Source organism: Ambystoma mexicanum, chromosome 4q (genome assembly GCF_040938575.1).
Source record: "Ambystoma mexicanum isolate Mex_15411 chromosome 4q, UKY_AmexF1_1, whole genome shotgun sequence".
Classification (NCBI taxonomy): domain Eukaryota; kingdom Metazoa; phylum Chordata; class Amphibia; order Caudata; family Ambystomatidae; genus Ambystoma; species Ambystoma mexicanum.
In genome coordinates this window covers 229,460,555-229,488,485 of record NC_090928.1, presented here as the reverse complement: position 1 = coordinate 229,488,485, position 27,931 = coordinate 229,460,555, and the positions used below count along the sequence as shown (strand labels likewise).

Below are 27,931 nucleotides of genomic sequence, written 5' to 3'. Positions count from 1 at the left end.
CTTCTCTGCAAGTGCTAACGTAGCATCTCCTCTGCCCATGCTATAACGGCACATCTCCTCTCTGCCAGTCTTAACAGCGGGGCTCCCTTCTGCACAGGCTAATGTTGGCAAAGCACATGCTAAAGTTGCATCCAAAGACAGGGTGTAAAGCTACCGGGCAGGAGGGCGGCCTGCACTTCCCAAGTTCCAATTACATGACACAGTCTTGATGGGTGTGGCACAGAGGGAAGACCGCAGAGGAGTAGCTTCTTTCTTACAAGAAATGCAATAATGAAGAATGGCGTTCACACAAGTTACCATCAGTGCTGGAAATAGACAAAATGTACTGGGGCCAAATGTACCCAATTTCCTCCCTCCCTTTTCCTTATTTCAGCCTGACCCGACCAGGTCCTCGCCAGCCTCCACCACAATACCCAACAGTGCTCCCCTGGCATTCTGCTCGGTTTTGCTGTAATAAATAAATGTACCATTCGAAATGGGATAATAACTTACCACAGTGCTAAAAGCATAAGGAATTTGGCTAAAAGTGCTATGTAAGGAACAAGTTACTTACCTGTAACTGTTGTTCTCCAGCATGGGTCTGGCATGGATTCACATGCTCATGAATATTCCCCGTCGTCAGGCTGGGAATCCTCGGTAAAGAAAAAACCAGTATCAGTTTCGTTTCTGATCTGTCTTTCGTAGTAATAACCAATCACTGGTCTCTGCGTCATACTGACCACAGCCAATGACTGCCCTCTACCTAAGCACCGCCTCTGGCAGCCATCTTCAGATTTGGAAGCACGTGAAGTGGCAGTATGACCAAGTGAAGAGCCGCAGAGGGGTAGGCGGGAGGGTTCGCATGTGAATCCATGCCAGACCCATGCTGGAGAACAACAGTTACAGGTAAGTAACTTGTTCCTTCTCCAGCATGGGGTCTGGCATGGATTCACATGCTCATGAATAAAGAATACATAGCAGTACACACATGCACAACCACGGGAGGTGGCAAAGGCTCAACATTAAGCATCACATCAACTCAACATTAAGCATCTTACCTCCTCACCAGGCTCACCTCAGGCGAACAGGTTGCGCAGCACTGCTTGGCCGACCCTGGACTCCTCCCTGGAATCCCGGTCGACGCAGTAGAATTTCGTGAAGGTGTGCGTCGACCTCCACGTAGCAGCCCTGCATATGTCCAGCAGGGGCACACCAGATAGGAACGCCGTGGTAGCTGCGATCGCTCTGGTGGAATGGGCTCTCGGACGGCCAGGCAGCGGTCGGTTTGCCAACCGGTGACAGCACATGATACAGCCGGAGAGCCATCTGGAGATGGAAGCCTTCGAGAGAGCCTTCCCCTGATTGACAGGTCCAAAGTTCACAAAGAGTTGTGACGTCTTCCGAAAACCCTTCGTGCGGTCCACGTAGAACTTCAGCGCTCTAGCTACATCCAGCGAGTGCAAAGTCCTCTCAGCCGGCGACGAAGGGAAGAACACAGGTAACACCAAGGGTTCGTTGAGATGGAAGTCCGACGGTACCTTGGGCATGAAGGAGGGGTGCGTCCTGAGCACTACCCTCGTGTCGTGGAAAGTCAAGTACGGGGCCTTGCAGGAAAGGGCCTGGATCTCTCCCACTCGTCGTGCGGAGGTGATGGCCACAAGAAAAGCTGTTTTCCACGATAGAAACTTCAACGGGGCCGAGTGCAGAGGCTCGAACGGAGGTCCCATGAGCTTGGTCAGCACCACGTTGAGCTCCCACGCCGGGGCCGGAGCCTTCACCGGCGGGAACGATCTGAACAGTCCCTTCATGAACTCTTTCACCAGACGATGAGACCACAAGGACGTCCGGCCCGTGGTTCTGGTGTATCGGGAGATCGCAGCAAGATGAATCTTGATGGACGCATGTGCCAGACCAGCTTTGGCCAGCGTCAGCAGGTACGGCAGTACTTGGGGAGCCGTAATCCGTAGAGGGTTAATCTTCTGTGCGTGGCACCAGACAGAGAACCTCTTCCATTTGTGTCCGTAGCATTTAAGAGTCGAGGACGCCCTGGCCTTTGCAAGAACCTCTCTGCAATCGGCCGGTATGTCGTATCCTCCAAACTCTAGTGCTGCAGGAGCCAGGCCTGCAAGTTCAGCGACTTCGGGTCGTGGTGGAGGATGGCGCCTCCTTCCCTGGAGAGTAGATCCGCGTCCGCCGGCAGCTTGATCGGCGGGGACGCTGACAAGTCCAGAAGGTCCGGGAACCATATCTGCCTCGGCCACGCAGGTGCGACGAGGATCATCCTGCACCGCGACCTCTTGAGCTGGTTGACGAGCCGGATTAGCAGAGGCAAGGGAGGGAACGCGTAGAGGAACAGGCCCTCCCAGGGGAACGAGAAAGCATCGCCCATGCTCCTCGTCTGGGGAAACCTGCTGGCGAACCTCCGGCACTTGGTGTTCGTCGCCGTCGCGAACAGGTCGATCTGGGGTGTGCCCCACCGTCGGAAGAGGCGATCCACCAGATCCTGCCGTAGTTCCCACTCGTGGCACGAGCGCAGCTCCCTGCTGAGTGAGTCGGCGATGGTGTTTTTTATCCCTGCCAGATGAAACGGCACCAGAAAAATCCCTTGGGCGACGGCCCAATGCCACAGGTCCTGCGCCTCCTTGGACAGCGCTGGGGACCTGGTTCCGCCCTGTTTCCTGATGTAAAACATGGTGGTGGTGTTGTCGGTGAAGATCCTCACCACCTTGCCCTTGAGGGACGGAAGGAAGGACCTGAGGGCCCAAAACACTGCACGGAGCTCCAGGACGTTGATATGTAGGGACTTCTCCGTCGGGAGCCAGAGTCCCCTTGCGTGCAGATTTTCGGTGTGCGCTCCCCACCCTTCCAGGGAGGCATCCGTGGTCACAGTCTCCTGGTGGGCTGGGGTCTGGAAGTCCATGCCCGCCGTCAGATGCGCGCGGGTGCCCCACCACCGTATCGCTCGTCGGAAACTCTCGTCGAGCTTGATCCTTTCCTCGAAGCTGCCCGTCGTCTGGATCCAGCGCGCATCCAGGAATTCTTGCAACGGGCGCATCCGGAGCCTGCACATGGGAATGAGGTAGATGCAGGAAGACATCATCCCGAGGAGGGACTTGATGGACCTCACTTTGGCCGCGTCGGCCACCAACATCCGTTGCACCTTGCCCAAGATGGTCCTGGTCCTCTCCTCCGACGGGGAGGCCAGAAGGGACACTGTGTCGAGCCTCGCTCCCAGAAACAGTGCGACTTGCGCGGGCACCAGGTGGGATTTGGCGTAGTTCACGGAGAATCCCAGGTCCGTGAGGAGTTGGACGGTCCTTGCCGTGTGGACCACGGCGAGCTCCCTCGTCTTGGCGCGGATGAGCCAGTCGTCCAGGTAGGGGTAGACGTGGATCCCCTCGCGGCGCAGCTGCGCTGCCACCGGTGCAAGGCACTTGGTGAATACCCTGGGTGCAGACCGTAGTCCGAAGGGAAGGGCTTTGAACTGGTAATGACGCCCTTGGACCACGAATCTGAGGAATTTGCGGTGCCCCTTTAGGATGGGAATGTGGAAGTAGGCATCCTCCAAATCCAATGACGATAGGAAGTCTCCTTCCTCCAGCTGACCCAGGACGTGCTGGAGGGTGACCATCCGGAACTTCTGCGCCTTGATGAACTTGTTCAGACGTCGCAGGTCCAGGATGGGGCGCCATCCTCCCGTCTTCTTCTTCACGAGGAAGTATCTCGAGTAGACTCCGGAGCCCCGAAGCCTCTTTGGGACGAGTTCGATGGCGCCCTTTCTGAGCATCGCCTTTACCTCCAGGAGAAGTTGAGGGACGTGAAGTTCTTTCCTGGCCACGGGGGGGACGCGCGGGCACCTTCTTTGAAACTCGAGCGCGTGGCCCCGGGCCAGGGCGTCCAGCACCCAACGGTCGGTGGAGATGGACTCCCACACGCTGACGAAGCCCGCCAGCCGGCCTCCCACCGGGGTGCTTCGGTGGGGGCCCGACCCCAAGGCCGGTTCAATCCTGCTTGGACGCGGCCTTGCCGCCTTGACCTCCTTGGCGACGACGGCGGGGTCCGCTAGACTTGCCTCGTCCTCTGTAGGCCTCTTGCGACGACGAGCGGGCCGCTTGACGGTAGGAAGCGAAACCGCCGCCGGAACCTTTGGAGGCGCCCTTGCCTCCGCCGCTCCGAAAGGGCGTCCGTCGTTGCAGGACTCCAAGGGCCCGGGCCGTCTCAGTATCCGCCTTGATGGCCTGAAGGGAATCGTCCACTGTCTTCCCAAACAGGTTGTTCCCGTCGAAGGGCATGTCCAGGACTCTGGTCTGGACGTCCTGCCGGAAGTCCGTAGCTTTGAGCCATCCACGACGTCGAAGGCAAACACCGTTGCCCAGCTGGCGGAATCCAGTGTCGGCGATGTCCGTCGCCACGGTGATGGCGTGGTCCGAGGCCACCTCACCTTCCTGCAGGATCTCAAGGGCCTCCGCCCTCTTGTCGTCCGGCAGAAAATCCAGCAGGGGAGCCATCTTGTACCAGAGCTCCCTGTCGTAGCGGGCCACGATAGCCAAGGCGTTGGCCGCTTTAATCGTCGTCGCTGCCGACGAGATGACTCTACGCCCCATAGTATCCAATTTCTTTCCCTCGCCGTCCGGCGGGGAAGTCGATGTGGAGGCCGCACCCCCCCCGCTTTCTTCCTGGCTGCCGCGGAGACGACGGAGTCCGGGGTAGGCTGCGCCCGGAGGCATAGGGGGGCCGTGTCCGGGACCCGGTACTTTTTCTCGTACCGGTCTCTTCTAGCTGGCGTCGTGGAAGGGTTCTTGAGGAGGGAAAGGCCCTCATCCCAAATGTCGTCCAACAGAGGCACTGCGAGGACCGTCTTCCTCTTGGCCTCGCGCCGCTGATAAAGGAAGCCTTCCTTTTTCTTCTCCTCAGGGCAGAGTTGGAAAAGCTCGGAAGCCCTGGAGATCATGGAGTGGAAAGATCCGATCTCGTCGGGCGGAGAGGCCCTGGTGGGAGGCGACGACGGAAAATCCTCGTCGTATGCCTCGTCGTCCGTACCCGTCGCTGCCGTGTCAGTCCCCGTATCATCCCCTCGGGTGGACGGGGAGGAGGGCTGGAAGGGGCGCGACGGTTGAAAAGGAGGTGGTGGATGGATCCTTCTTTTCTTGGTAGGGGGAACACCAGAAGGTCCCGGTTCTGGATCCCCCGACGGGAGAGGTTCCTCCGTCGGTAACGGTAGCCTCGTCCTTATCTCGGAGCATAAGGACTGTATGGCCAACAAAATGGCCGCCGAGTTGTCTTGCGGCGCTGGCAGAGGGGAATCCGACGGGCGAGCAGGGGCCCCCGTCGGTATCCTCGACGATGTCGTCGTCGTCACCTGCGTCGGGGTCCATTCCGACGGGCTGGCCTTCTTCCACGCCTAGGCCGTGGCTTAAGACCTCGATCAGTTCCTCTTCTGAGGTTGAGGCCGACTCTACGACGACGCCCTGCCCCCCCTTCTTCTTCCCCACGGAGGGTTTCACGGGGGTCCTATCGATGGGCACAAAGGAAGACTCCCTCCGAGGAGGCAGGGAGATTCTGGGCCCTGAGGTCGCCACCACTGGTGCAGCCACCACAGGCTGAGCCAGGGCCGCCGCGACCGTTTCGATAGAGGGCTTGGCCGGATGGATCAAGGCCTTCACCACCTTAGGTGCGCTCACCGCCTTATCCTTGAGGGAGGGGGCACTGCCACGCTCCTCCTCTGCCTTAGAGCTCGACCGGGGCCTCTCCAGGAGCTTCGCCGGGTGCTCGGCCTTCCTCTTACCCGACCCAGAGCGTTGGCTCGTGGTTGATGGTGCCGGGGAGGGTGCGCCCTGCCTGGCGCCCGCAGAGCCCGACCGTTCGGCGCTCCCGGTGCCAGCGGACTCGCGGTGCTTGGCCTTATGTTGGGCCCCCGTCGCCGGGGCGCCCTCAAAGGTCTTAGAAGACCGCTCGGATTTCTTCTTCTTCTCGCCAGACGGGCTCTTACCCTCCAGCCAGTTGGCGAGACGTTGATGGCGGTCCTTCATGGTCCGTTCCGACATGTTGCCGCAAAACGCACAGTCCTTCTCCACGTGCGTCTTGTCCTCATGAAGGCAGTAAAGGCAGAAAGAGTGTTCGTCCTCCTTGAAGACGTTCTGCAGCTGGCATCCAGGGCAGACCCTGAACAGCTTTCCGGGCGTCGAGCTTCCCTTCTCCTGGGCCATCTCCGAGACAGGGCCTGAGAAGCTTCTGGAGTCCTCCGAAGCGTAGCTCGACGAAATCTTCACCCTTGAGGGGCACAGATGAATCCGACACGGGTCCCCGTTGATCGGATGTAGGATCGGTGGAGCTTGAGGCTCTTTTGACCGAAAGAATCGAAGTTTTTTTGTGAAAAAAGCGCGAAAAAAAAAGCACTAACGCTCGAGAGCAATAGCACGAGGATCCCAACACATGAACGTGCGGTAAAAATCTGAAGATGGCTGCCAGAGGCGGTGCTTAGGTAGAGGGCAGTCATTGGCTGTGGTCAGTATGACGCAGAGACCAGTGATTGGTTATTACTACGAAAGACAGATCAGAAACGAAACTGATACTGGTTTTTTCTTTACCGAGGATTCCCAGCCTGACGACGGGGAATATTCATGAGCATGTGAATCCATGCCAGACCCCATGCTGGAGAAGAACACATACTCTCTTTCCACATGTTATTGGCATAGCCTAGCCTCCGTTCACATGCAGCAGCAGATACCCTCTGTAAATGCTAACTGAGCATCTTTTCTGCATGCGCCAGTGGCACATGGCATCCTTGCATGTGCCATTGGCAAATATATTCAGTTCAGGCTAATGGAACCATTCATCCCTGCATGGGGTAAGGGCCCATCCCTTGTGGTATAGCCCAACAGCAAGAGCACGTCTTACTACAGCCAGCATAACTTTATAAATTATACATTACAGAGCAGGTTTGCAACGTGCCATGGTGCAGCAAGTAAAGGAGTAATTGCAGATGTGTCGGCTCCCGCCCCTTTATTTCAGCACTTTGAGGGGAGAGGGGGGGGGGTGGCTGGTGGCTTGTGAGTAAGCCGACCTACATGACCTCCCTCCCATGCAGGGATGCAACAAAGAACTAGTTACTCTTACCTTGTAACGTTCTTTCGATGGGATGTTCCTCCGACGTATTCCTTATCTTAGATAGAAATCCTTCAGCTTTGCTGGCCTCGGAAAATTTTTTTCGCCAGAGGGCGCTGCGCGTCGATGATCGCCGAGTCGATGACCCTCGACGGCCTCCGTGCCGACGTCGACGTCATCCTGCCTATAAAGGCCGCGCGCAGCGTCCGTTGCTCAGTTCCGTTTTGTAGTCCCCAGTAATGTTTTTGGATTAGACTAATCACCTTGAAGGAGCATAGGCTGCAAACCCACAGGAAGTCATACTGCGGGGATGGATGGGAGGGTCGATAAGGAATACGTCGGAGGAACATCCCATCGAAAGAACGTTACAAGGTAAGAGTAACTAGTTCTTCGAAGGGATTGTGTCCTCCGACGTATTCCTTATCTTAGATAGACTCCCATAGCAGTGGTATTGTGACTGGAGGCGGGAGTAATAAAAGTTATGTTACCCTTCCAGAATGGACAGAGTGTAACACAGCCTTGCCGAATCTAGTTTCTTGACTAGAGGAGGAATCCAGGCTATAGAATTTGGTAAATGTATGTGCGGACGACCATGTGGCAGCCGCACATATATCTCGAATTGGCACCCCTCTTTGAAGGGCTGAGGATGTTGCGATACCCCTGGTAGAATGAGCCCTTAGATTTTGAGGAGGCTCCTTTCCTGCCAATTTGTAGCACTCCAGAATGGCTAAAATAATCCATCTGGAGATGGTTTGTTTTGTTATTGGAAGGCCCAACTTATGTCCTGCATAACCTACAAAGAGTTGGTCTGCTTGTCTGATCTTAGCCAATCTGCTGATATAGAAGCTCAAGGCTCGCTTAGGGTCCAGCCTGTGCAGTCTCTCTTCCTCCTTCCCCGGATGAGGAGGAGGGTAGAAAGAAGGTAATATAATCTTCTGAGTGATGTGAAACTCCGAGACTACCTTCGGGAGGAAGTTAGGCTTCACCTGAAGAACAACTTTGTCCTTGTAAAAGATTGTATGTGGAGGTTTACACGATAAGGCTTGCAACTCGCTAACCCTTCTAGCAGATGTCAATGCTATTAGCAAAACAGTTTTGAGGGTGAGAAGCTTCAATGAACAAGAGTGTAGTGGTTCAAAAGGGGCACCCTTTAGGAAGTTTAAAATTAGGTTTAAATCCCATAAGGGAACTTGAAAAGGTTTCGGGGGATAAACATTAGTTAATCCTTTTAGGTATTGTATTACCAATGGAATTTTGAAGTATGAAGGCTCCTCTGCAGTGCGCTTAAAGATTGATAGCGCTGCGAGATAGCCCTTAATTGTGCCAACCTGTAGGCCTGAATTAGCCAGGTAAAGTAAGAATGACAACACCATAGGTGTACCACAAGAAAAGGGTTCAATATTCTTTTCTCTGCACCAGCTGCAAAATTTGTTCCAACGGCAGCGGTATAGAGTTTTAGTTGCCGGCCTTCTGGCCGAAAGCAACACCTCCATAACATCATCCGGAAGGTCCCAATCCTTGTACCTCAACCTTTCAGACACCAAGCGTGAAGGTTGAGGGTCTTGATGGCTGGATGGAGAACCTGACCTTCCTTCTGCGAGAGAAGATCCTCTCTGTATGGCAGTCGAATTGGAGGGCAGATGGACATGTCTAGAAGGTCCGGGTACCACGTTCTCCTGGCCCAATCCGGGGCAATTAGGATCATGGTCTTCCGAAACCTTCTCAACCTCCTGATCATTTGAGGAATGACAGGGACCGGAGGGAACGCGTACAGAAGTGGGAACTCCCAGTCCACTACGAACGCATCTCCTAGAGCTCCTCTCGGGGGAAATTCCCTTGAGCAAAATCTGTCGCACTTCCTGTTGATACTGGTGGCGAACAGATCCACTTGAGGGGTTCCCCAAAGGGCGAAGATCTCTTGAAGGACTTCCTGAGCTATCTCCCACTCGTGAGAGACTGTGCTCTGCCTGCTCAGAGCGTCCGCTGTCAAGTTCTTCTCTCCGGCTAGGTGAATTGCCGATAGAGAGATTCCTTCCTGAATTGCCCAAAACCAGAGCTGCATCGCCTCTCTGCACAGTGGTAGTGAGCCTACGCCTCCTCTTTTGTTGAGGTAGTGCATGGCCACTGTATTGTCCGTCATTATTAGGACGTTTCTTCCCCGTACAGACGGCAGAAAAGCCTTCAGCGCTAGTCTGATGGCTCTCAGCTCCAACAGGTTGATATGTAGTCTGGACTCCGATGGAGACCAACGACCGCTGATGGTTAAGTCGTTGGCGTGAGCTCCCCACCCCGTGAGTGAGGCATCCGTGACTACTGTTATCTCCGGCCATGGTTGCCAAAACATTTCTCCTTTCAGGATGTTCTCCCGACAGGCCCACCACTGAAGGTCTCGGGCTACTTTGACCGGGATCCGAAGGAGATCTGTCATCCTTCCTGAGAACTGTGACCACTGAGTTCTCAGTGCCCACTGGAGGGATCTCATTCTCAGGCGAGCCTCCGGCACGAGGAATATGCAGGATGCCATGAGGCCTAGCAACCTCAGAAAGTCGTAGGCTGGGAGATATTGGGCATTCTGAAATCTGATGACCATCTGCAGAATATCTCGAGCCCTCACCTCTGGTGGCAAGGCTTTTCCCAGGGAAGTGTCCAGGACTGCTCCAATGAATTGGAGTCTCTGTGATGGTATCATCTGTGACTTCTTTAAATTGAGGGAGAAGCCCAGCTTGTGAAGGAAGTGGCAAACATAATCTAGTTGTCTCTGAGCCTGTTCCGAAGATACAGCTCTGATCAACCAATCGTCTAGGTAAGGGTAGACATGAATCCCTTCCCTCCTTAGACTTGCAGCCACAACCGACATTAGCTTGGTAAAGACCCTCGGGGCGGAGGTTAGCCCAAATGGCAGAACTCGAAATTGATAATGAGAGCTGCCAATTGCGAACCTCAGGTATCTCCTGTGCCTGGGATGGATCGGCACATGGAAATAAGCGTCCTGGAGGTCTAGAGATACCAACCAGTCCTGAAGCTGGAGGGCCTGAAGGATCTGAGAGAGAGTCACCATCTTGAACTTGTCCTTTCGGAGGAATTTGTTCAATTCCCGTAAGTCTAAGATGGGTCTCAGTCCTCCGTCCTTCTTCGGTATTATGAAGTAGGGGGAGTACCAACCCTTGTTCCTTTCCGCTACAGGTACCAGTTCTATGGCACCTTTCTCTAGCAGGTCTAAAACCTCCTGCAAGAGGAGCGGATCTGGAAGCTTCAAAGGGTTGTTCCCCGGTGGATGACTCTGAGGGATATGTAGGAAGGGCAGGCAGTAACCTTGGGCCACTGTCTCCAGAGCCCAAGCATCTGACGTAATAGCCTGCCATTCCGTCAGATGGTGAGTTAACCTGCCCCCTACTGGTGTTCTGTGAGGGGAGACCTCAGAGTGGTTTTGAAGCGGCTGATGCAGTTGCCGAAGGTAAAGTGGCTCCTGCTCCTGCGGGTGCGGCTTTCTTTCCCCTACCCCGTCCACCACGGGTAAATCTTCCTTGGCCTCTTTGAGCCGGTCGTCCCCTGCCCCTTCCATATGAGGAATAGTAACGAAAGGACCGTCCTCTCCACGATGATCCCGAAGGACGAAAGGTATTCTGACGGATAGCAGCTCCCAATGACTTGGCTGCTGCCTTGGACGTTTGCAGTTTCTCCAAACTGTCATCCGCCTTCTTTCCAAAGAGGGTAGAACCGTCAAAGGGCATATTCAAAAGCCTGGTCTGCACGTCAGAGGCAAAACCAGACTTCCTCAACCACGCATGCCTGCGGATTGTGGTACTTGCCGCCATGGCCCTGCTGATACTGTCAGCAGAATCTAGGCCAGTTTGTAGGGTCTCGCACATCGCATCTTTACCATCCCTGATGATGTTTAAAAATGCGTCCCTTTCCTCTCCTTCTTGGAGGCAGTCAGCCGCTGATGAAGCGCACTCCCAAAGGGTGTGGCTGAACCTAGCGAGCGTACAGGTCGCGTTAATAGACTTTAACGCCATGCTACAGGCAGAAAAAACCTTCTTAGCCATGGCATCATACTTTTTGTCATCCCTATCCTGCGGAGCAGTGGGGTATGCAGATGTGCTGCCTGATGAGGTTGCAGCCTGTACAACCAAGCTCTCAGGAGTAGGGTGTTTTGACAAATATTCAGGGTCAGAACTAGCCACCCTGTATTTTGTTGACAGTTTTTTATTTACTGCCGGGATAATTTCTGGCGTTTCCCAGTTTGTCAAAATCCTTCTCTGTAGAGCAGAGTGAAATGGAACCACAGGATCCTCCTGTGGGCCCTTGTCCAGTATGTCAGTGAGGTCATCCTGCTGAAAGGCAGGAGAAGGTGCAGACCAACCCATAAATTCTATGATTCTAGACATCAGAGCTCTATATGGAGTCTCCGCATGTTCTCCTGGGTCTGGTTTGATAAATTCTGCTTCAGGAGAAGTGTCCAAGCCACTAGCTTCCTGAAGTGCATCCTGAAGATTTTTTAATCTTCCTTCCTCAGAGGCGAAAGTCTCTGGCTCTGGTGATGTGGTCCTCTGTAAATCAATATCTTGGTCTGAATCCTCCCTTTCCTCAAAAATCGAGGTTAAAGGGGGATACATTGGTTTTTGGAATGGTATAAACCCCATTTCCAATGCAGAAGGAGCCATCATCACAGGCCTTGAAAACGTCGATGTCGTCGACACCGACGTGAAAGTACTCGAAGGCGCCGTGAAAAGCGTCGAGAAATGTGTACTAGGCCTCGAAGAACTCGAAAGGATCGGAGTCCTGCTCGAGAACGACGTCGACGTTCTCGGCGTCGAGTCGGAGGTCTTTTGTCTAACCGTTGGCTGTGGAGTAGCCGTGGTTCTTTCCTTCACCGGCGTCGATATCGGCGTCGACGTCGGCGTCGACTCGATCGACTGATGCGCCGATGAATCCTTCGACAACGGCGTCGATGGCGCCGACCTCTGTTTCGAAGGAGTTTTCGACGATGGCGTCGATGATGCTTTATCTCCCGATGGCTCGAGGCGCTTTCGGGTTGACTTTTCCGCCGGGTACTGCGACTCGCGGCGTTTAGATTTTTTGGGTTTTTTACCCGGGGTATCACCCTCAGCTGTCTTCGAGGGGGACGAGGCCGCTTTCTCGAAGACGCTTAGCATCTTTTTCCTGAATTCCTCCCACTCAGCTTGCGAGCTGCGTTTTGTGGGGCAATGAACTCTCTCAGGAGAACTCGACGAAGATGACGAAGGGGATCTCCTACGTCTCTTCTTCGAGTGTCTCGATGTCGACGAGTGGTGGGAGCCACTTCGTGATCTAGATCGAGAGTGTTTTTTATGGTGAGGAGACGAACGTCTCGACTCTACCGAAGAAGCTTTCGAGGAAGTTAAAGTTGACCTACCTCTCTCGAGCTTCCCCCTACGCTCCTTCAAGGCTTTCGCCGTCATGGAAAGGCATTCCTCACACTCCGAACTCTGGTGCGTGATTCCCAGACACCACAAACAGACCCTGTGAGGGTCCGTCAACGACATTTTCTTCCCGCAGTCTCGGCACTTTTTGAAACCGGACCGAGGGGTCGTCGGGTCGGAGGAGGATGCCATCGATATCGAGGTAAATAGTAGTTATTATATACGTTATCTTGACGAGAACTGAGCAACGGTGTTCCGAGGCACAACGAAGCGCGGAAAAACGGAACTGAGCAACGGACGCTGCGCGCGGCCTTTATAGGCAGGATGACGTCGACGTCGGCACGGAGGCCGTCGAGGGTCATCGACTCGGCGATCATCGACGCGCAGCGCCCTCTGGCGAAAAAAATTTTCCGAGGCCAGCAAAGCTGAAGGATTTCTATCTAAGATAAGGAATACGTCGGAGGACACAATCCCTTCGAAACCTACATTTCGGTGGGCTGGGGGGGGGGGGAGAATTAAGTTGTGATGGAAGGGGCCTCTTCAGGAAATAGGCAGGGCACACTTGGAGGCTCTGCCCCCACTGTTCTACTCACCCCCCCCATGGTCTGGTGTGGGGACCAACTATCGAATAGTATAATTTAAAGCGCAATATGCAGAGTGGTGATGGAAGACTTTCTTGAAAGTAACAGCTTTAAAGTTTCTGTGTTTGTTCAAGTACATTTTTCTGAACACACAGTAAAACTTTAACACTGCCAGTTTCGGGAAAAGGCTTCGCTCACACCTCTGCTTATCAAAATGCAAGTGCACACATCCAGGGGTGCAACAAGGCTAAAATGTAGGCGGTGTCTAACCCTTCAAATGTTGGGAGAGGCACTAACTTCAGACACTGGAGGAGTGGCAAAGATACTTGTGTAGGGGCATCCAACTTCATTACTCATTGTAATAAGACTATTCTAGTGCAGCTTCAATGTTCCAATCAGTTAACTACTAACCCCTTTGAGTTTGAAACACCCACTTCTTGCAGAACCTGAAGGTCCTAGAACGTGTGAAAGTGGTAGATGGTGTGCAATGAAAGACTCAATATCATAGCATAACAGAGCATTGCAGAGTGGGGGGAGTAATACTCTGGACAGCCCAAGCACCTTCAGTGGCTGGGAGCAGTATTGGAGCCATTAGCAGAGGAGCACCAGGATACACCAATGTGTCCCTAAACTTATTAAAACTGTCCTATTGTAAGGGTGTAAACTTAATTATTTATAAGCACTCCAATGTTTGCAATCGAAGTCAGGGGGAGATTACATTATTTGCCCAGCATCACACTTATGCTAAACAGTGAAGCTGGGATTTTAACCCGCTCTTTCAATTTGGGCACAGACAATTTCTTCAGCATTTTACTTGGAACACAAATTTTAGTTTTGGGTGTCAAGACCTACAATAATACTGTCCTATAGAGTTTACTTGCAAAATAAACAAATTGCATAGTAAATCATAATAACATGTAAATCCTTATAGCAGCATTTTGTGCCAAAATAATATCACTACCTTAATTTTCCACATCCTGAATGGAAAACTATAAAATGCAAAAGGCAAAACATCCTGATTTACCCACTTTATTTTCAGTGCTTTAAAAACACACAAAGAAGTTCTGCCATGAATCTCCAAACCTAAGTGAGTTTGTCACAAACGTCCAGCGTGGTGTTATGTATGGTTAAACAACACTCAACTAAGGACATCAAAGCAAACTTTACTTTTTAGCATATCAAGGTATTAGACGTTAAGAGTAGGAAAAGGCTGCATGCTTTATTGTGGTGCTTGCTTAACTGTCACAGATTTGCAAGGGGGCTCATGGTCTTTGTTGGCAATTCACCATCATGCATAAGAAAGGCTATGCTGCTGACAAAAGAAAAGCTACAGTGCCATCTAATGGTGGAAAGTATGTTTTTTAAATGAATAAATACAGTGTACATGGTACGCAGTTGAAAATGAAATCATCCATATTGGCCATAATTACATGCGTAAAAAGGCACCATACGCACCTTATCTGGAGGGCTGTGTGCACTCCTCAACACTGCATAGTGGCATGAACTTTAGTAGGCCTCAAGATTGAAGACAGGCCTAAGCCAATCGAATAACAGGCCTTGGAGCATTGGAGCATTGGAAATTGTTATACACAGCAAAAGCAGTCAGTTTAGGACATCACAGTCTACAGCCTGGCACAGCGATTGGTCAAGAATATGAGGAGAATCCTTTCCCCAGCCGAAAATACAAGGAAGTATGACCTAATATAATGTTGCTAAAAGAAGTAGGGTCTGCAAGGGGAAGGGGTAGAAGGCAGCACAGTGATTGGTTGTGAAGGAGTAAGTTCAACCTGGTGCCACAGTTAGCAAGTGAAACATAACAAGTAGAAGTTCTACCCATGTTCCTAAAACTAACCAAGACAAGGTAATAACCCTGGTGAGAATCAGACCCTTTGCAGAGATAGGCATGAGACAAAGTCATTCAGACAAAAGGGACGCCTCACCCCATTTAGGAAAGTATTTACCAAGACTGGAAATGGATATAATGGAAGGTTAGCTTTCCACCCAGGTAGAATTCAACATACACAGGTTCAGGGACACTATATAAATGCCAAGGATTCCATGATGTTTGTGCATCGGTTAGGACCACTTAACTAATCATAAGAATGATTTCAGGTAATACATCTCATTCATATAGAAATACAATATACACACAATCAGTATTCAGCTCAAAGCAACGGGCTGAGAGCATAGCACGTGAGGTCATACACCTCAACTATGAGAAAGGAAGGAATAGTGGTTAAATGTTTCTAATCAGACATTGCAATAATATGCTGCTAATTGACGCAGCGGGAAGGGGAACGGTAAGATGGTACCAGCAGGTCAATCCATAAGAAAACCAGGATGTACAACATACAACTGTTGCCACACTGTTAGCACCTCACAATGTCATTGATGCTCGAAGTGGCCCACCAGAGGATACCCACAGAAGCTTCACCAATCAAATATCAAGGACCAAATGAAACAAAATGGAAACTTCACCTGTTCAAATGCAAATCTGGGAAAGGTGATGAAATGAATATAAAGTCATTTTTACTAATTAACAGTAAAGTGGTGAGAGCTGGATAAGCAAATTAGACTAGGCATGCTATAGATTTGTCTATTGAGCAACCAAGCCCAAGCAATTGAGGAGGATGTTTAAGCGTGTTGTAACATGGTTAATGGAAAAATTCTGCACTTCACTATAAAACTCACCATTTCGTAATTCTCATTTGAATGATTTGAGAATGAATCCCAACCATAGTTGCATGAAATACATTTTAGTTTTACTTGCTCCCGTGCACTTTGACTCATCTGGATTGCTTGTTATTGATCTTAGGGGCTTGATATTTCTTGTTGTTGGCACATGCATTGCTTTACCTACGCTTCCCATCCCACTGGCCAGATCCTCCCATCTTTTTAACTTCATGCAGATTTTTCAAGCAACAGCAGTGCAGTTTGGCAAAATATTGTTCATTTGCGTGTTACCCACGTGGATAGCTCTTGGTTGTCCTCAGAAACCTCCTGTTCACGCTTCAGCCTTCCTCGTCTCAGCAAGTACCCCAATCTCGCAATGATTTCTAAATAATCATTGACCATCTATGACCTGGATCCTTCCTCATCCTGTCCTTGAGCCTTGCACCCTCTCAGTCTCCATTCCTGTTCAGAGTATACAACTCAGATTAATCCTGGTCTCTGTGCCCATCGAACTCAGCCCACAACTCCATGCTCACACGTCACAGCATTGAATCCCCTCTCCCCCCGGGACAATCGTTACCTGCATGTCTTACCCTTCCTTTCAAAAGAAAGGATAAGCGGCGAGTATCACATCAGGTGTTTGCAATAATGCCTTTGTATAAAGCTGTCAATTTAACTGTGGACTGCATGTTCGCGAAAGACTGCAGCATACTAAACCCAGAAGCCTAACAGTTTGAGGATAAGCAGACTTACTTGTAGCTTCGCATGAAAATCTTCCCGTCCATTGCGGTGAAATGTAGGATATGCTCCAACCCAGCCAAACGAATGTTGGGAACTGTTGGACCTCTGAAGAAATCTGAGAAAAAAATTGTAAAAATAAAGACCCACTTTTGCACAAAGAGTCGTAGAGATACTATATACACTACTACAAATTCCCATCCGATGCCTAGTAAATAATGATAGGCAGAATGAGCAGCAAAAGAACAGATGTAAAGTACATGATGAGATGGGGTGTCCTCTGGAGGCTTAACTTTGTGGTTAAGTTCCTGAACTAGGCCTTCAGAAGAAAAATTATTAAAGCATGTGCTCAGGTAACATATCCATGGTTTATAAATTAAACAAGTGTGTGGGAGCGCCTCTACTGCAAACATACATGGCTCAAATATGGAATTTCCTCCTTTCAGGAAGGTCTTCAACCACGTTTCAGCTTACTGAACCCTTTACAGAGGAGACCAGTCTTGTCTGTCTGGTGGCACCCACAAGGCCAGTACCCATTCTTTATCAGCACTTTCTCAACAAAGGACACAGCTGAAAGTCCAATGGAATTTAATTTACTAGTTTGTTGGTACTACATCACAGCCATGACTGAAGGTACCATCATGAAATGTGCAAACAGATCATCAATATCAGCCTCATCACACGAATGCTGCCAACACAGTTGCAAGGCAATTTTGTTTTGCAATTAAACCTACAAAGGTTATTTGGTTCACATTTTCACTAGGAAAACTAAATCTTGACATCAGCTAGCAGTAACTCATCAGCTCTCTCAAAGATAGTTCACATGTCACAACATACATCGATCGACAAATGGGCCAGACAGGACAATCAAATTAACATAGGATTTTATTGAAAATGTGCATAGGTTGCGTCAAAATAAACAAATGGGGCCTGAATTCTCTCAGTGGTGTCAGGATGGATCTTCTCCCTCGTGGGAAGTGCTGTGGGAAAGCATAGCCAAAGAAAGGGTCTCTTGTAAAAGAAAAACATAAAAGCTCAGACAAAGCTCCTCGTTGTCCAGTGCTGGATGTCACAGGAAATCCAACCAATAGGTGAGCTCACAGTCAAAAGTTTTAAGGTTTCCTGCACCCCATTTTCCACCGTTCTTGAGGCATCTCTTGTACTTCGTCTTGAGTTAAAGGGTCCCCACAACCAGTTTACCACTGTTCTTTTGATCCTTGGCCTTACTGCCATGCTTGGAGCCTGTGGTTGAATTCTATACATGGGATCATGAGAGGGGATCATGAGAGGGGCTCCTTCTAGGATGGATGGGAGCCAGAGGATGACAGGAGGCTGCCATAACGCCCAGGCATGGATCTCACCCGATTCCCATCTTCCTTCCTCCCTGCTAAGGTCAGGCTCCTCCAGCCACCTGCTCCAATCCTTCTCTTCAGCAACGTCCTGCCTCCAGTTTTGCTTCCACAAATCTTTGCCTTTCGCTAGCCATCTTTCTAGAGATTGAAATTTGTCTTTGCATCTACTATGTTCTCCTGACCAAAATTCCCCTATACACCTTTCCGTTCTACCTCCTTCCCTTAGTCTATCCTAGTCTTAGTTTCCCTCTATTCAATTTCTTCTTCCTGTAGGTTATACAAGATTTCCCCCCTCACTTCGGACAACCCTGCCTTCTACTTCTTTACCTCCTTCAGCAATTCCCCCACCCCCTCATCTCCATCTTCTCACACCAGCTGTCTAATCTCCACCCCACCGTCATCACCACTTTGGGCACTTCGTTACCCCTTTGGGTACCTCTCCTAGAACAATATCAGGTTTACTGGTTCCCAGTTACTGTTTTCTTCATCCCTTTAGCTACCTTCTTCACCAATTTTAGTAGCATTCAGATTTTCTGGTTCTCTACTATTTCTCTTCAAACCTTTGGGAACCTTCTCTCCACTGCTCTGCTACTTCCTTCTCCTGTCCCACCCTGGGTCAATCTTTTCCCAACCTCATTGACCTTTTCCTCCCCAGAATTCTGGTTATTCCTCCTTCCAGCCCACTAAGTCGGTTGATCGCAGTTAGGGAAATTTATTATTTTCATGCCAAATCCCCTCTACCTGTGAGAACCCCCCCCCTGCGCCCCACAAGCACTTTTTGTTGGTCTTCGAATGAGCAGAGGCTTTTCCCACTCATTTATTCTTTCTGCTCCGACCATGGGAACCCGGTTTATTGCATGTTTACATTGATTTATGGAGTCTTGCTTACCTTCATATTTGAAGCCATCCGTTTCACTTTTGTAGCACACTGCACCTTTTTGTGCCCTTTAGCTCTCCTTTTTATATTCTTTTCCTTAAGAAATACTGTTCTCACGGTTAGGAGCATACTTTTTATCCTTCTTACCTTTTCCTTTTGTGAGATCAGCACATACCACCCTATGAGGAATGCTGAGAGGTTACCTTGTCTCACTGCTCCTGTAACATTTCCGTTACAATGAAAGGCAGAACGCCAAAAGCGTGAAAACCCTCGGCTTCTATCTGGATGCCAACACCAACCTTTCCAAACAAACCAATATGATTGCCTCAGCCTCTGCCTACACCGGCAAGCTCATTAGGGCCAGTAGACTCTTCCCATCACCCAACAGCTGCCTCACCCTCGCCAGAGCCCTCATACAATCCAGACTGGACTACTGCAACAGCCTGTACCTAGCTGCCAACCAATCCGTACTCAACAAACTACAAGTACTACAGAATAAAGTCATGCCCAATAGCCTCTCTGAGAAAGTTGCATTTAAAAGTTGTGCCAAATAGCCTCTCTGAGAGAGTTGCATTTAAAAGTTGTGCCCAATAGCCTCTCTGAGAAAGTTGCATTTAAAAGTTGTGCCAAATAGCCTCTCTGAGAAAGTTGCATTTAAAAGTTGTGCCAAATAGCCTCTCTGAGAAACTTGCATTTAGAAGTTGTGCCCAATGTGTGTATTTAGAAGTTATACCCAATAGCCTCTCTGAGAAAAGTCCAATCTAGAAGTGTTCCCAATAACCTGTGTGTATTTAGAAGTTGTGCCCAATAGCCTCTCTGAGAAAAGTTCCATTTAGAAGTGCCTATATGTGTAGTTAGAAGTTGTCCCCCAATAGCCGCTCTGAGAAAGTTGCATTTAAAAGTTGTCCCCCAATAGCCGCTCTGAGAAAGTTGCATTTAAAAGTTGTGCCCAATAGCCTCTCTGAGAAAGTTGCATTTAGAAGTTGTGTCCAATAGCCTCTCTGAGAAAGTTGCATTTAGAAGTGTTCTGCTTGGGGCAGACAAGAGTGCATGCGTGGGGCAGACAAGAGTGCATGCGTGGGGCAGACAAGAGTGCATCCGTGGGGCAGACAAGAGTGCATCCGTGGGGCAGACAAGAGTGCATCCGTGGGGCAGACAAGTGTGCATCCGTGGGGCAGACAAGTGTGCATCCGTGGGGCAGACTGGAATGCGCGGGGCAAACCGGAACGTGCGGGGCGGACTAGAGCGCGCGGGGCAGGTCAGAATGCATGAGAGCGTGCAGCAGACCAGAGTGTATAGACCTGACGTGGGTGCATGGAGCAGATAGGAGCGCACAGAATGGACTGGAGTGCATAGAACTGCATGACGTATATAGTATAGTCTGGAATGCAGAGAACGTTTGAAAGAGCATATAACCCATCATATCACACCACCACGCAGACTCTCTCCTTTACATCACCACTCAACTAGAACGCAGAGATACTATGACACCATTCGGTATAACTGTTCTCATACCAACATCCGCCGCTTACTCCACATCACTCTAAGTAAACACTGCTGGTTTCACACCCCCCAGCCAGGCGTTCTCCTCAGGCCTAACGCAGCCACATCCGTTCTGGATAAATCCTGCCAGAACGAACACATTCTCCTGATCTCTTAACCACCACACCTATCGCTAAGAAGCAGCTATCACACGAAGACCGCACGAGACGCACACATATCCGGTGCTCACACGCACCTTTTGACTCTCTACTCTCTCTATTGATCTGAACTTCGGTTCCCAAGGGCGTTCAAGCTACCAGCGCCTTCAGACCATACCAATGGTATATAAGGCGCTATGTAAGTGCAAAGTAACATAACATATCTAGCTAACAAATTTACCATGAAACCTGCTACCAGAACCACCAGATCCTCCAACACTATGCTGGACAGTGCCCAGATTCCACCTAAAAAAAGCTGGAGGGGCAAGCTTCACAGTACTGGCCTCCCAACTCTGGAACACCCTACCTCTCAACATGAAAACTATCGAGTCCTTCCAGATCTTCAGGAAGCAGGTCATCAGTTGGCTCCTAAATTAAGAGTAGCTTCACTAACACCCGACCTCACACCCCTGCTCAGTAATTGCCTCATGTATTGTATAAGACTGTACATGGAAACTGTATATTGATAATTGTAGGCTATTCAAACTGTAAACTGTACTCCATTTTGTTATATATGTATTATAAGTATGTACGTACGAAGTATGCAACTCCAAGATACTTCTCAATGTTGTAACCATCTTCTTAAGCGCCCTTCTACCCCAGGATCTGGAGCGCTATACAAATAAAATAAACAAACAAACTTATGGCTGGTGGCAGGGGACGGGTTCTACCGAGGTTTGGGCAATTTGTACCCGCAGGCTGTCTCCACAGCTGGGATTAGGCACAAAGGGTCACAATTGACCAAACATGGTGGCTTTTCTTTTGTCGCTATTTCTTGTGCACTGGTCCTTTTTCTTGGTCCTCCTACCATTCAGTGGGAGTTTGGGGGGGTGGAGATCCTGGTTTGAGCTTGGTCAATGGCAGGAACCCTTTGTGTATCCCACTAAAGTTCGTGTGTCTGCGACAACAGGAAGCAGAGGAGGATCCCGAAACGCTGCTATACTTTATCTTCTGGTGTACCTGAGAGAAACCAGTTCCCACTGGGGGGAATGCTGTCCCGATCGTACAGCCGCCTGCCACCTTTCTGTAAACTGCCTGGAGAGTTTGTTCCGGAGGAGTGTGAATTCCTGATAAAAGGGAAGGATCCTGTGGCAGAAGACAAGTCGACCACTGGAGCAAAAGAACCGAAGAAGACAACCAGAGACACCTGCAGCCCCTTCCAGCAACCACAAAGAGAACACTGCTGTCCTGACCCAGTTTTCAAATCGACAGGACCTCCCAAGAGGATGACTGCTTCCCTTGGCTTGTGGGAGCAACTAGCAATAAGATTATCTGCAAGACGAGCCATCCTCCGATGTGCTTTGTCTTTTGTTAGGACAGTTTTTTAAAAATTCAACTAAGGGCTTCATAAAACCATACATCTGAGGCAGTACGTAAGCTCCACTCTTAGTATAAGGCTGTACCACCCAAGTACGTGGTCGCATGGACAGAGCAGCCAGGCTTATATTAGGAGGGAGAGAGGGCTGTAGCTTGGTACAAAGAAATTGTAGCATACATATGGTCCACAGAAACACTGAAATACCATGTATTGTAAACATAAAGGGTTTATTTAAATACAAGTAGACAAAGATAAAAAATGGGTAGTAAGTACTATAATATAACCACAATCATAAAAAAACAACTCAATACTTAAGGTTTGCAAACCAGGGTATAGCCTTATTTAGACGAGCACGAAGCATGTCAAGGTGAGTCAAACCTAAGGTTATACATTCAGGATAGTAATATCCTATTCTTGGGGAATAAGCCCAGGTTAGATATACTTTTAGAATACAATCAGTATTTCAATGGTAGTTGACCCCGTCAGTAATGCTGTGACGCCGTTATGAAATCATATAACAAACCAACCCTGTTACAATTATACTCATTGCACCATTACTTTTAGAACTCAGTTCAGAGCTGGTAAATCAACTCAAATACTTTCTGGAGGGGCCTTAAAGGGATGGTCTAGTAAAAAAATGTATTTAAAAAATAGATAGGCAACATAAAAAAATACTAGCATTCTCCGTTTTAAAACTTCCTATGTAAAATTTTGAGCTATTCAAGCTCAGAATTCGCAAAAGCAAGCACATGGGCGCATCAGTTTTCCTCCAGCCCGGAAAACTTAGAAAAAAAAACTGCAGCTAGTGCTTATTTTTTTTAAAAAAAAAAAAATAGCACTTCGCGAGATTCAGCTGCAGCTTTCCTGCTCTGGTCTCCGGTCCCCGTCCTCCGCCTACAGCACTAATGAAGGGAAAGCCACCCAGCGGTAGCATTTGTTTACTACAGCTGGCTGGCTTTTCCTTCATTAGTGCCGCAAAAGCAAAAGCCAGCACAGGAGGGCCTCCATTTCACAGCTTGAATAGCTCAAAATTTTACATAGGAAGTTTTAAAACGGAGAATGCTAGTATTTTTTTTTTAAGGTTTCCTATCTATTTTTTAAATAAAAATGTTTACTAGACCATCCCTTTAAGCTACTTTAAGCTAAGCAAATCGGGGAAAGCAAAATCCCATTACACTTTAAGAAAGACACAATGCATTTCAATGTAAGTAATTGACCCTATGACCATTTTGGAAATGCTCTAGGCAGCTTCAGGAGAGGCACAACCCAGTGTTACAAGTTCAGCGGAGCAGGAGCTATTCAAGGTGAGTAAGGCCTGTATACTTTCAAGAGGAGCTACATAGAACTCAAAGACAAGTTTTAGATCTGTATAAAGCAGGCCAGGGAAAGCAGCACCCAATGATACACTTTAGGAAAAACCCAAGGTTATTCAAGGCAAGTAAACCCTATTGTTAGGCGTTTACACTCAGTTCAGTAATAACACTGTACCAACTATTTACTTTTTAGAAGGGGGTAAACACCATTCAAATACACTTTTTAGAGGGGCAGAATGCAACTCAAGAGGTAAGCATAAACTCAATGACACTTTGTAACTTCTTTCACCGAGATACAGTTATCACACCAATTCTTTCAGCAAGTAAGTCATTTTACACTTGTTATACTTCAAGACAGAAGCTGTTCTTATCCAGTCATTCCCATGTCCCTTGTAGGAGTTCTCTCAGAGGCAGAAGGGAAACTAGTGGTCTAGATGCCAGATGTAGGCAGGATGAGATAGGGCTCAGTTGCACGAAAGTTAAAGTTCCATATGAGACTTTCAACAATTAAGTATTCACTTTAACTCAAAGTGTTCAGGGACTTCTGAGAAGGCTCCAAACTCCCAAGCACACAGATCACCCACACAGCCTCACAGGAAGCACACCAGACTTAAAGTATTACCCAAGCCCACACAGTAATTTAAGAGAAAGGAAGAGCTTTGTAGTGTATGCGGCCAGGATGCAGCAGCACAGGACCAGGTGCCTGGATTCTTGGTCTGGAGAGGAAAGAACTGGACACTGGATGGGAACTTGCAGCAGTAGTCAAAGGTTTATTCATGGGTTCTCGTGGCTCTGGGCATTTGGTGCCTTTTTACAGCCGCCAGATGAACGAATATCGCTGGTTGGATTCTCTTCACTCCCTCGGTCCTGCACTGTGGTGAGGGGGCTTTGGGGATTCGAATCAGATCTATGGAGCTCCAGCAGGAGTCCATCAAAGTTTCAGCTGGATTCAGACTTCGGAAGGCCATGCACCACACTCAGGATCGAGGTCCTAGGGTATTGGTGGCTTGCACCGAAGCAAGGTTGCAGCACATCTTGGGATGGATCAAAATGCAGGTCTTCATGAGACTAGTGGATCTCAAAAGCATCTGGATAGGAGTCTTCATATTCGGGACACCCAGGTCCATTGGAAGGAAGGGTTGCATCAGGCTACGGTTACACAGCAGGCTCTCTGGTCGCTGGAAACTGCTACAGACTTCTTTCCTTCATCTTCTCCGGTTTCAGCTCCAGTGGTCGACTTGTCTGCAGCCCCAAGGTTCGGGGTATTTATCAGGAACTGCAGCACAACTTCTGCAAACTCTCCCTGCAGTTTACATAAAGGGGCGGTCTGGCTGTCCATTCAGGACAGCCAGCACCCCAAGTTTGTTCCTGACAGGCAAAGTGAAAGACAAAAGGCTACAGAGTTTTGGACTCCTCCCTCGCTTCCTGCCTTCTCAGACACTCTGGAGCCTAGGTGGGAATACAAAGGATTCTCGCCGAAGACAAAACTTCCACTGAGGTCGTTCCTGCCTAGAGTGGCAGGGGAAGACCTCAGAAACAACAAGGACACTTACAAATGGCAAAAAAGAAGGAACCCACCAATCTAGCAGAATGGTGGCCCTTCTGTGCATTACCGAGGCTGAAATAATAGCCTGCGAGTAATAAGACTAAAAAGACACTAAAAGGTAAAACCACTGCCTTCAGCCATTCAAGTAAACTTACATTTCTACAGGTACTTAAGCAAGAGGATACATCGGATCCCCCAGCACTCCACATAAGGTGGGATGTGCTGGCTCACTATAAAAGATTTAACGGTGATGAAAACCCTTCTTTACCCCTTGGGAACAGTAGTCCACCCAAGTACATTAAAGAGAAATCAACAGGGAAGCCCAAGAGGCAACTCAGCATAAGCTCAAAAGTTAGAGGAAACTAATTCCAACCATAAACTATGGAGGACATAAAAAGGTCACCCAAGTAAAAGACTAGGTAAGAGGGGAAAATGATTGCCACTCACCTAGAGACAAGGAGAAATAATCCCCAAGTCCAAGCTAAAAGTTCTGGGGCGAAGGGGTCAAGAAGAGTTATCACAATTATGAAAATCTTACCCAACAACTTTCCTGGGCTGCAAACCGCCAATAACCGGGGACCTCCAACCATATTGCAGTGCATCATCATCATCCCAAGAACAAATCCTCCCAGAACTTTGGTAAGCTCCAGTTGGACCTCCAGAGCCAAGATCCCACTCAAAGTCCCCTCACCCAAGTGCCGGACCGAAGAACCGAGGTGGATTGACCGGGAAGTAAACATTCACCATTGGAGCCTGTGAACGGAACACGAAGAATCCTTTGCTGCAAGTCTTTTCTCCCGAGTGCTGCTGCGACATCCCTTCAAGAGTCCCTCCTTTCATCACCACAACCAAGGAACAGGAGATCGGGTCCACCGCTGCTGCACCATCAAAGAATCAAGCAGCAACTTCTTGACAACTCCTCAGGTACTGTGGGACTCAAGTACATACCTCAAGTCATTCTGTGGCTCCTTTGCTGCTGGAGTGCTGATTCCAGTGTTCGTCCATACAGTTTGCCAAGGCCCAACACTTGTGGGCCCAAAGAGAGACTTTTCCCCAACGTCCCTGAAAACTTTTTGACCCACAAAAGCATCTTACTTGCAATCAAAGGATCCTCTGGAACTTTGCCTTTTCTGCTTCACCTTCAATCCGACTTTGAAGAACTTGTATCGATAGGTATGGACTGCTAAAGCCTTTCATGCTATTGCTGATGTTGAATAACCTTGTTTATTCCTACAACAGAAAATGTTCTGGCTATGCAGTGATGTTATCCAATAATTAACAAAGAATTACATTTTGGACCAACCCAAAACAGGAAAAAAAACAATTAAAGAAGGGTAATTAAATGTGGTTGGGAATGGCAAAAGTGTTTTTGGTGGGGGGAGGGAAGTATATGTATATATGATAAAATCACATGCAACCCATTTTCTGAGTTGCTATAACAAGTGATTTTACTTACCATTGAACGGTTTTCATGATTTGTATAATTCCCATCTATTGGTTTACTCACCTGAAGTATTGCTTATGTTTTCTATTGTGTTGATTAGTTAAAAGTTGGGGCCTGTATACCAACAGGTTTTTTTTTTACAAATTCTTACCACAGGTAGACTTCAGGAAAACTCCCAACACTCCTGCCCCTTCAGAGCCTGCCTTTACCCAGCCACGTGGGTCCTCTCTACAGTCTCCTCCTCATCCTATCCTTCTGTGCATCCCCTCCAGCCTTTTGCTACCCCAAGGTTCCACAGGCTCCGCTCTAATGTCTATCACCATCACCAGCTTCTGCTCTTCCTTTCTGCAGCCACCACCAAGGTCCACCTGCTACCGCCACCACCTACTGACAGGGCCCTTGGTTTTATGTGCTTTGGCCCCTCCTTCCAGCCTCCTCCTGATGGAAAAAGGCATGGTGGTTTTGCATAGGAAGCTTGGTAATCAGTTCTCTGGGTCTGGATGGATCTTGACAGCTGCTTTCGGAAGGAAGCAATCCACCATATTGGATTTCCTAACTCCTCCTTGTGGCATCCAGAGCAGCTGCAGAAGCTGAATGAAGGGAACCGGGCACACCAGTGAGCCGGCCCCACAGGAAAGTCACTCCCGTTTTAAGGGACATAGCGTCAGCCTCATCAACACCAGACGTGCACCCTTGCTCCTACATCTCAGGAAGGTGGTCACGACCCTTGTCAAGGAACACCTCTCCCAATCGCCTAGATCCACACCCTCTGCTCCCCACCAAACCAGAGACCGGGTGATCTGCTCCTCCCAGTTGCTTTGTCATCCCATGGGCATTACAGAGCTCCAACCTCTAGTATAAGTCTACACCACTCAATGTAAATGGCAGAGCAGCCAGGCTCATTCTTAGGCGGGAGAAAGGGCTGTATGAAAGTACAAAGAACGTGAAGCATACATATGGTCGTTAAGTGGTTGTGTGGGTGTGTTTTTGTGCGCATATGTGTATGATATATTGCTCACAGTAATCGTATTGCTGATGCTTGTATCTGCTTAGGTTCAAATGCTATGCATAGGCCGACATCTAGTGGAAGCTGAGGAGTATTGCAGTTGTTTTCAAAACTCGAACAGGGACGTCAACGGGGCGTGCCAGTAATACTATCCGTAGTGTGACGTCCACTGTACCCATGGTCCTTCACGCATCGAGACCCCTCAGATTGTTTTGTTTCTGACATGAGGTAGCATGAAGTGTAGCGCGAGTACAGGTGTGTTAAAGCAGAGATGTATCGGATTACGCTCAGATAAACATCTATGTACCTTCTACTCCAAGGGGAGGACGGGTGGGCCTGCATGTGAATCTGAGCAGATACAAGCATCAGAAATAAGATACAATGAGTAATGTATCCTTCTGAGGCTTGTACAATCTGCTTAGATCACATGCTATGCATAGATTAGCGAGCAGTGTTAGGAGAAGGTGGTGGGTTGTGAGAAGGTCCAGCGGCAAATAGATATTTTAGAACTGCTTGTCCCACCTGTGTATCTACTTTAGAATGATTGTCAATGCAGTAGTGCCGAGTGAAAGTGTGTACTGATCTCCATGTAGCTGCTTTGCAAATGATGTCCAGCGGGACGTTTGCGATAAAGGCTAAAGTAGCTCCTGTACCCCTTGTGGAGTGAGCTCTTGGTGTGAAAGGCAGGGTTTGATTTGATAAAGAGAAACAGCTGTATGCATCTGGAGACCGCATTCTTGAAAATGCGGTCTCCTCTGCCTGGTGCTATGGAGACAAACAGTTGATCTGTTTTCCTGAGCGGTCTGCCCTCCTTAAATCTAGTGTATGGAGTTCTCACAGCTGAGCTTATTGGGTTCTGAAAGAAGGCCAGTAGCTCAATGGATTGGTTTACGTGAAA

The 27,931-nt window shown here is 49.1% G+C and overlaps 1 protein-coding gene across 1 annotated transcript in view; it reads right to left on the bottom strand.

Annotated features, from left to right (window-relative positions):
• Positions 1 to 27,931, bottom strand: part of RPF2 (ribosome production factor 2 homolog) — a 420,196-nt gene that overhangs the window by 140,185 nt on the left and 252,080 nt on the right. The window contains exon 8 of the mRNA XM_069607771.1: positions 16,493 to 16,595. Coding sequence (XP_069463872.1) covers positions 16,493 to 16,595 — 103 coding nt within the window. The remainder of the gene's footprint in view (positions 1 to 16,492; positions 16,596 to 27,931) is intronic.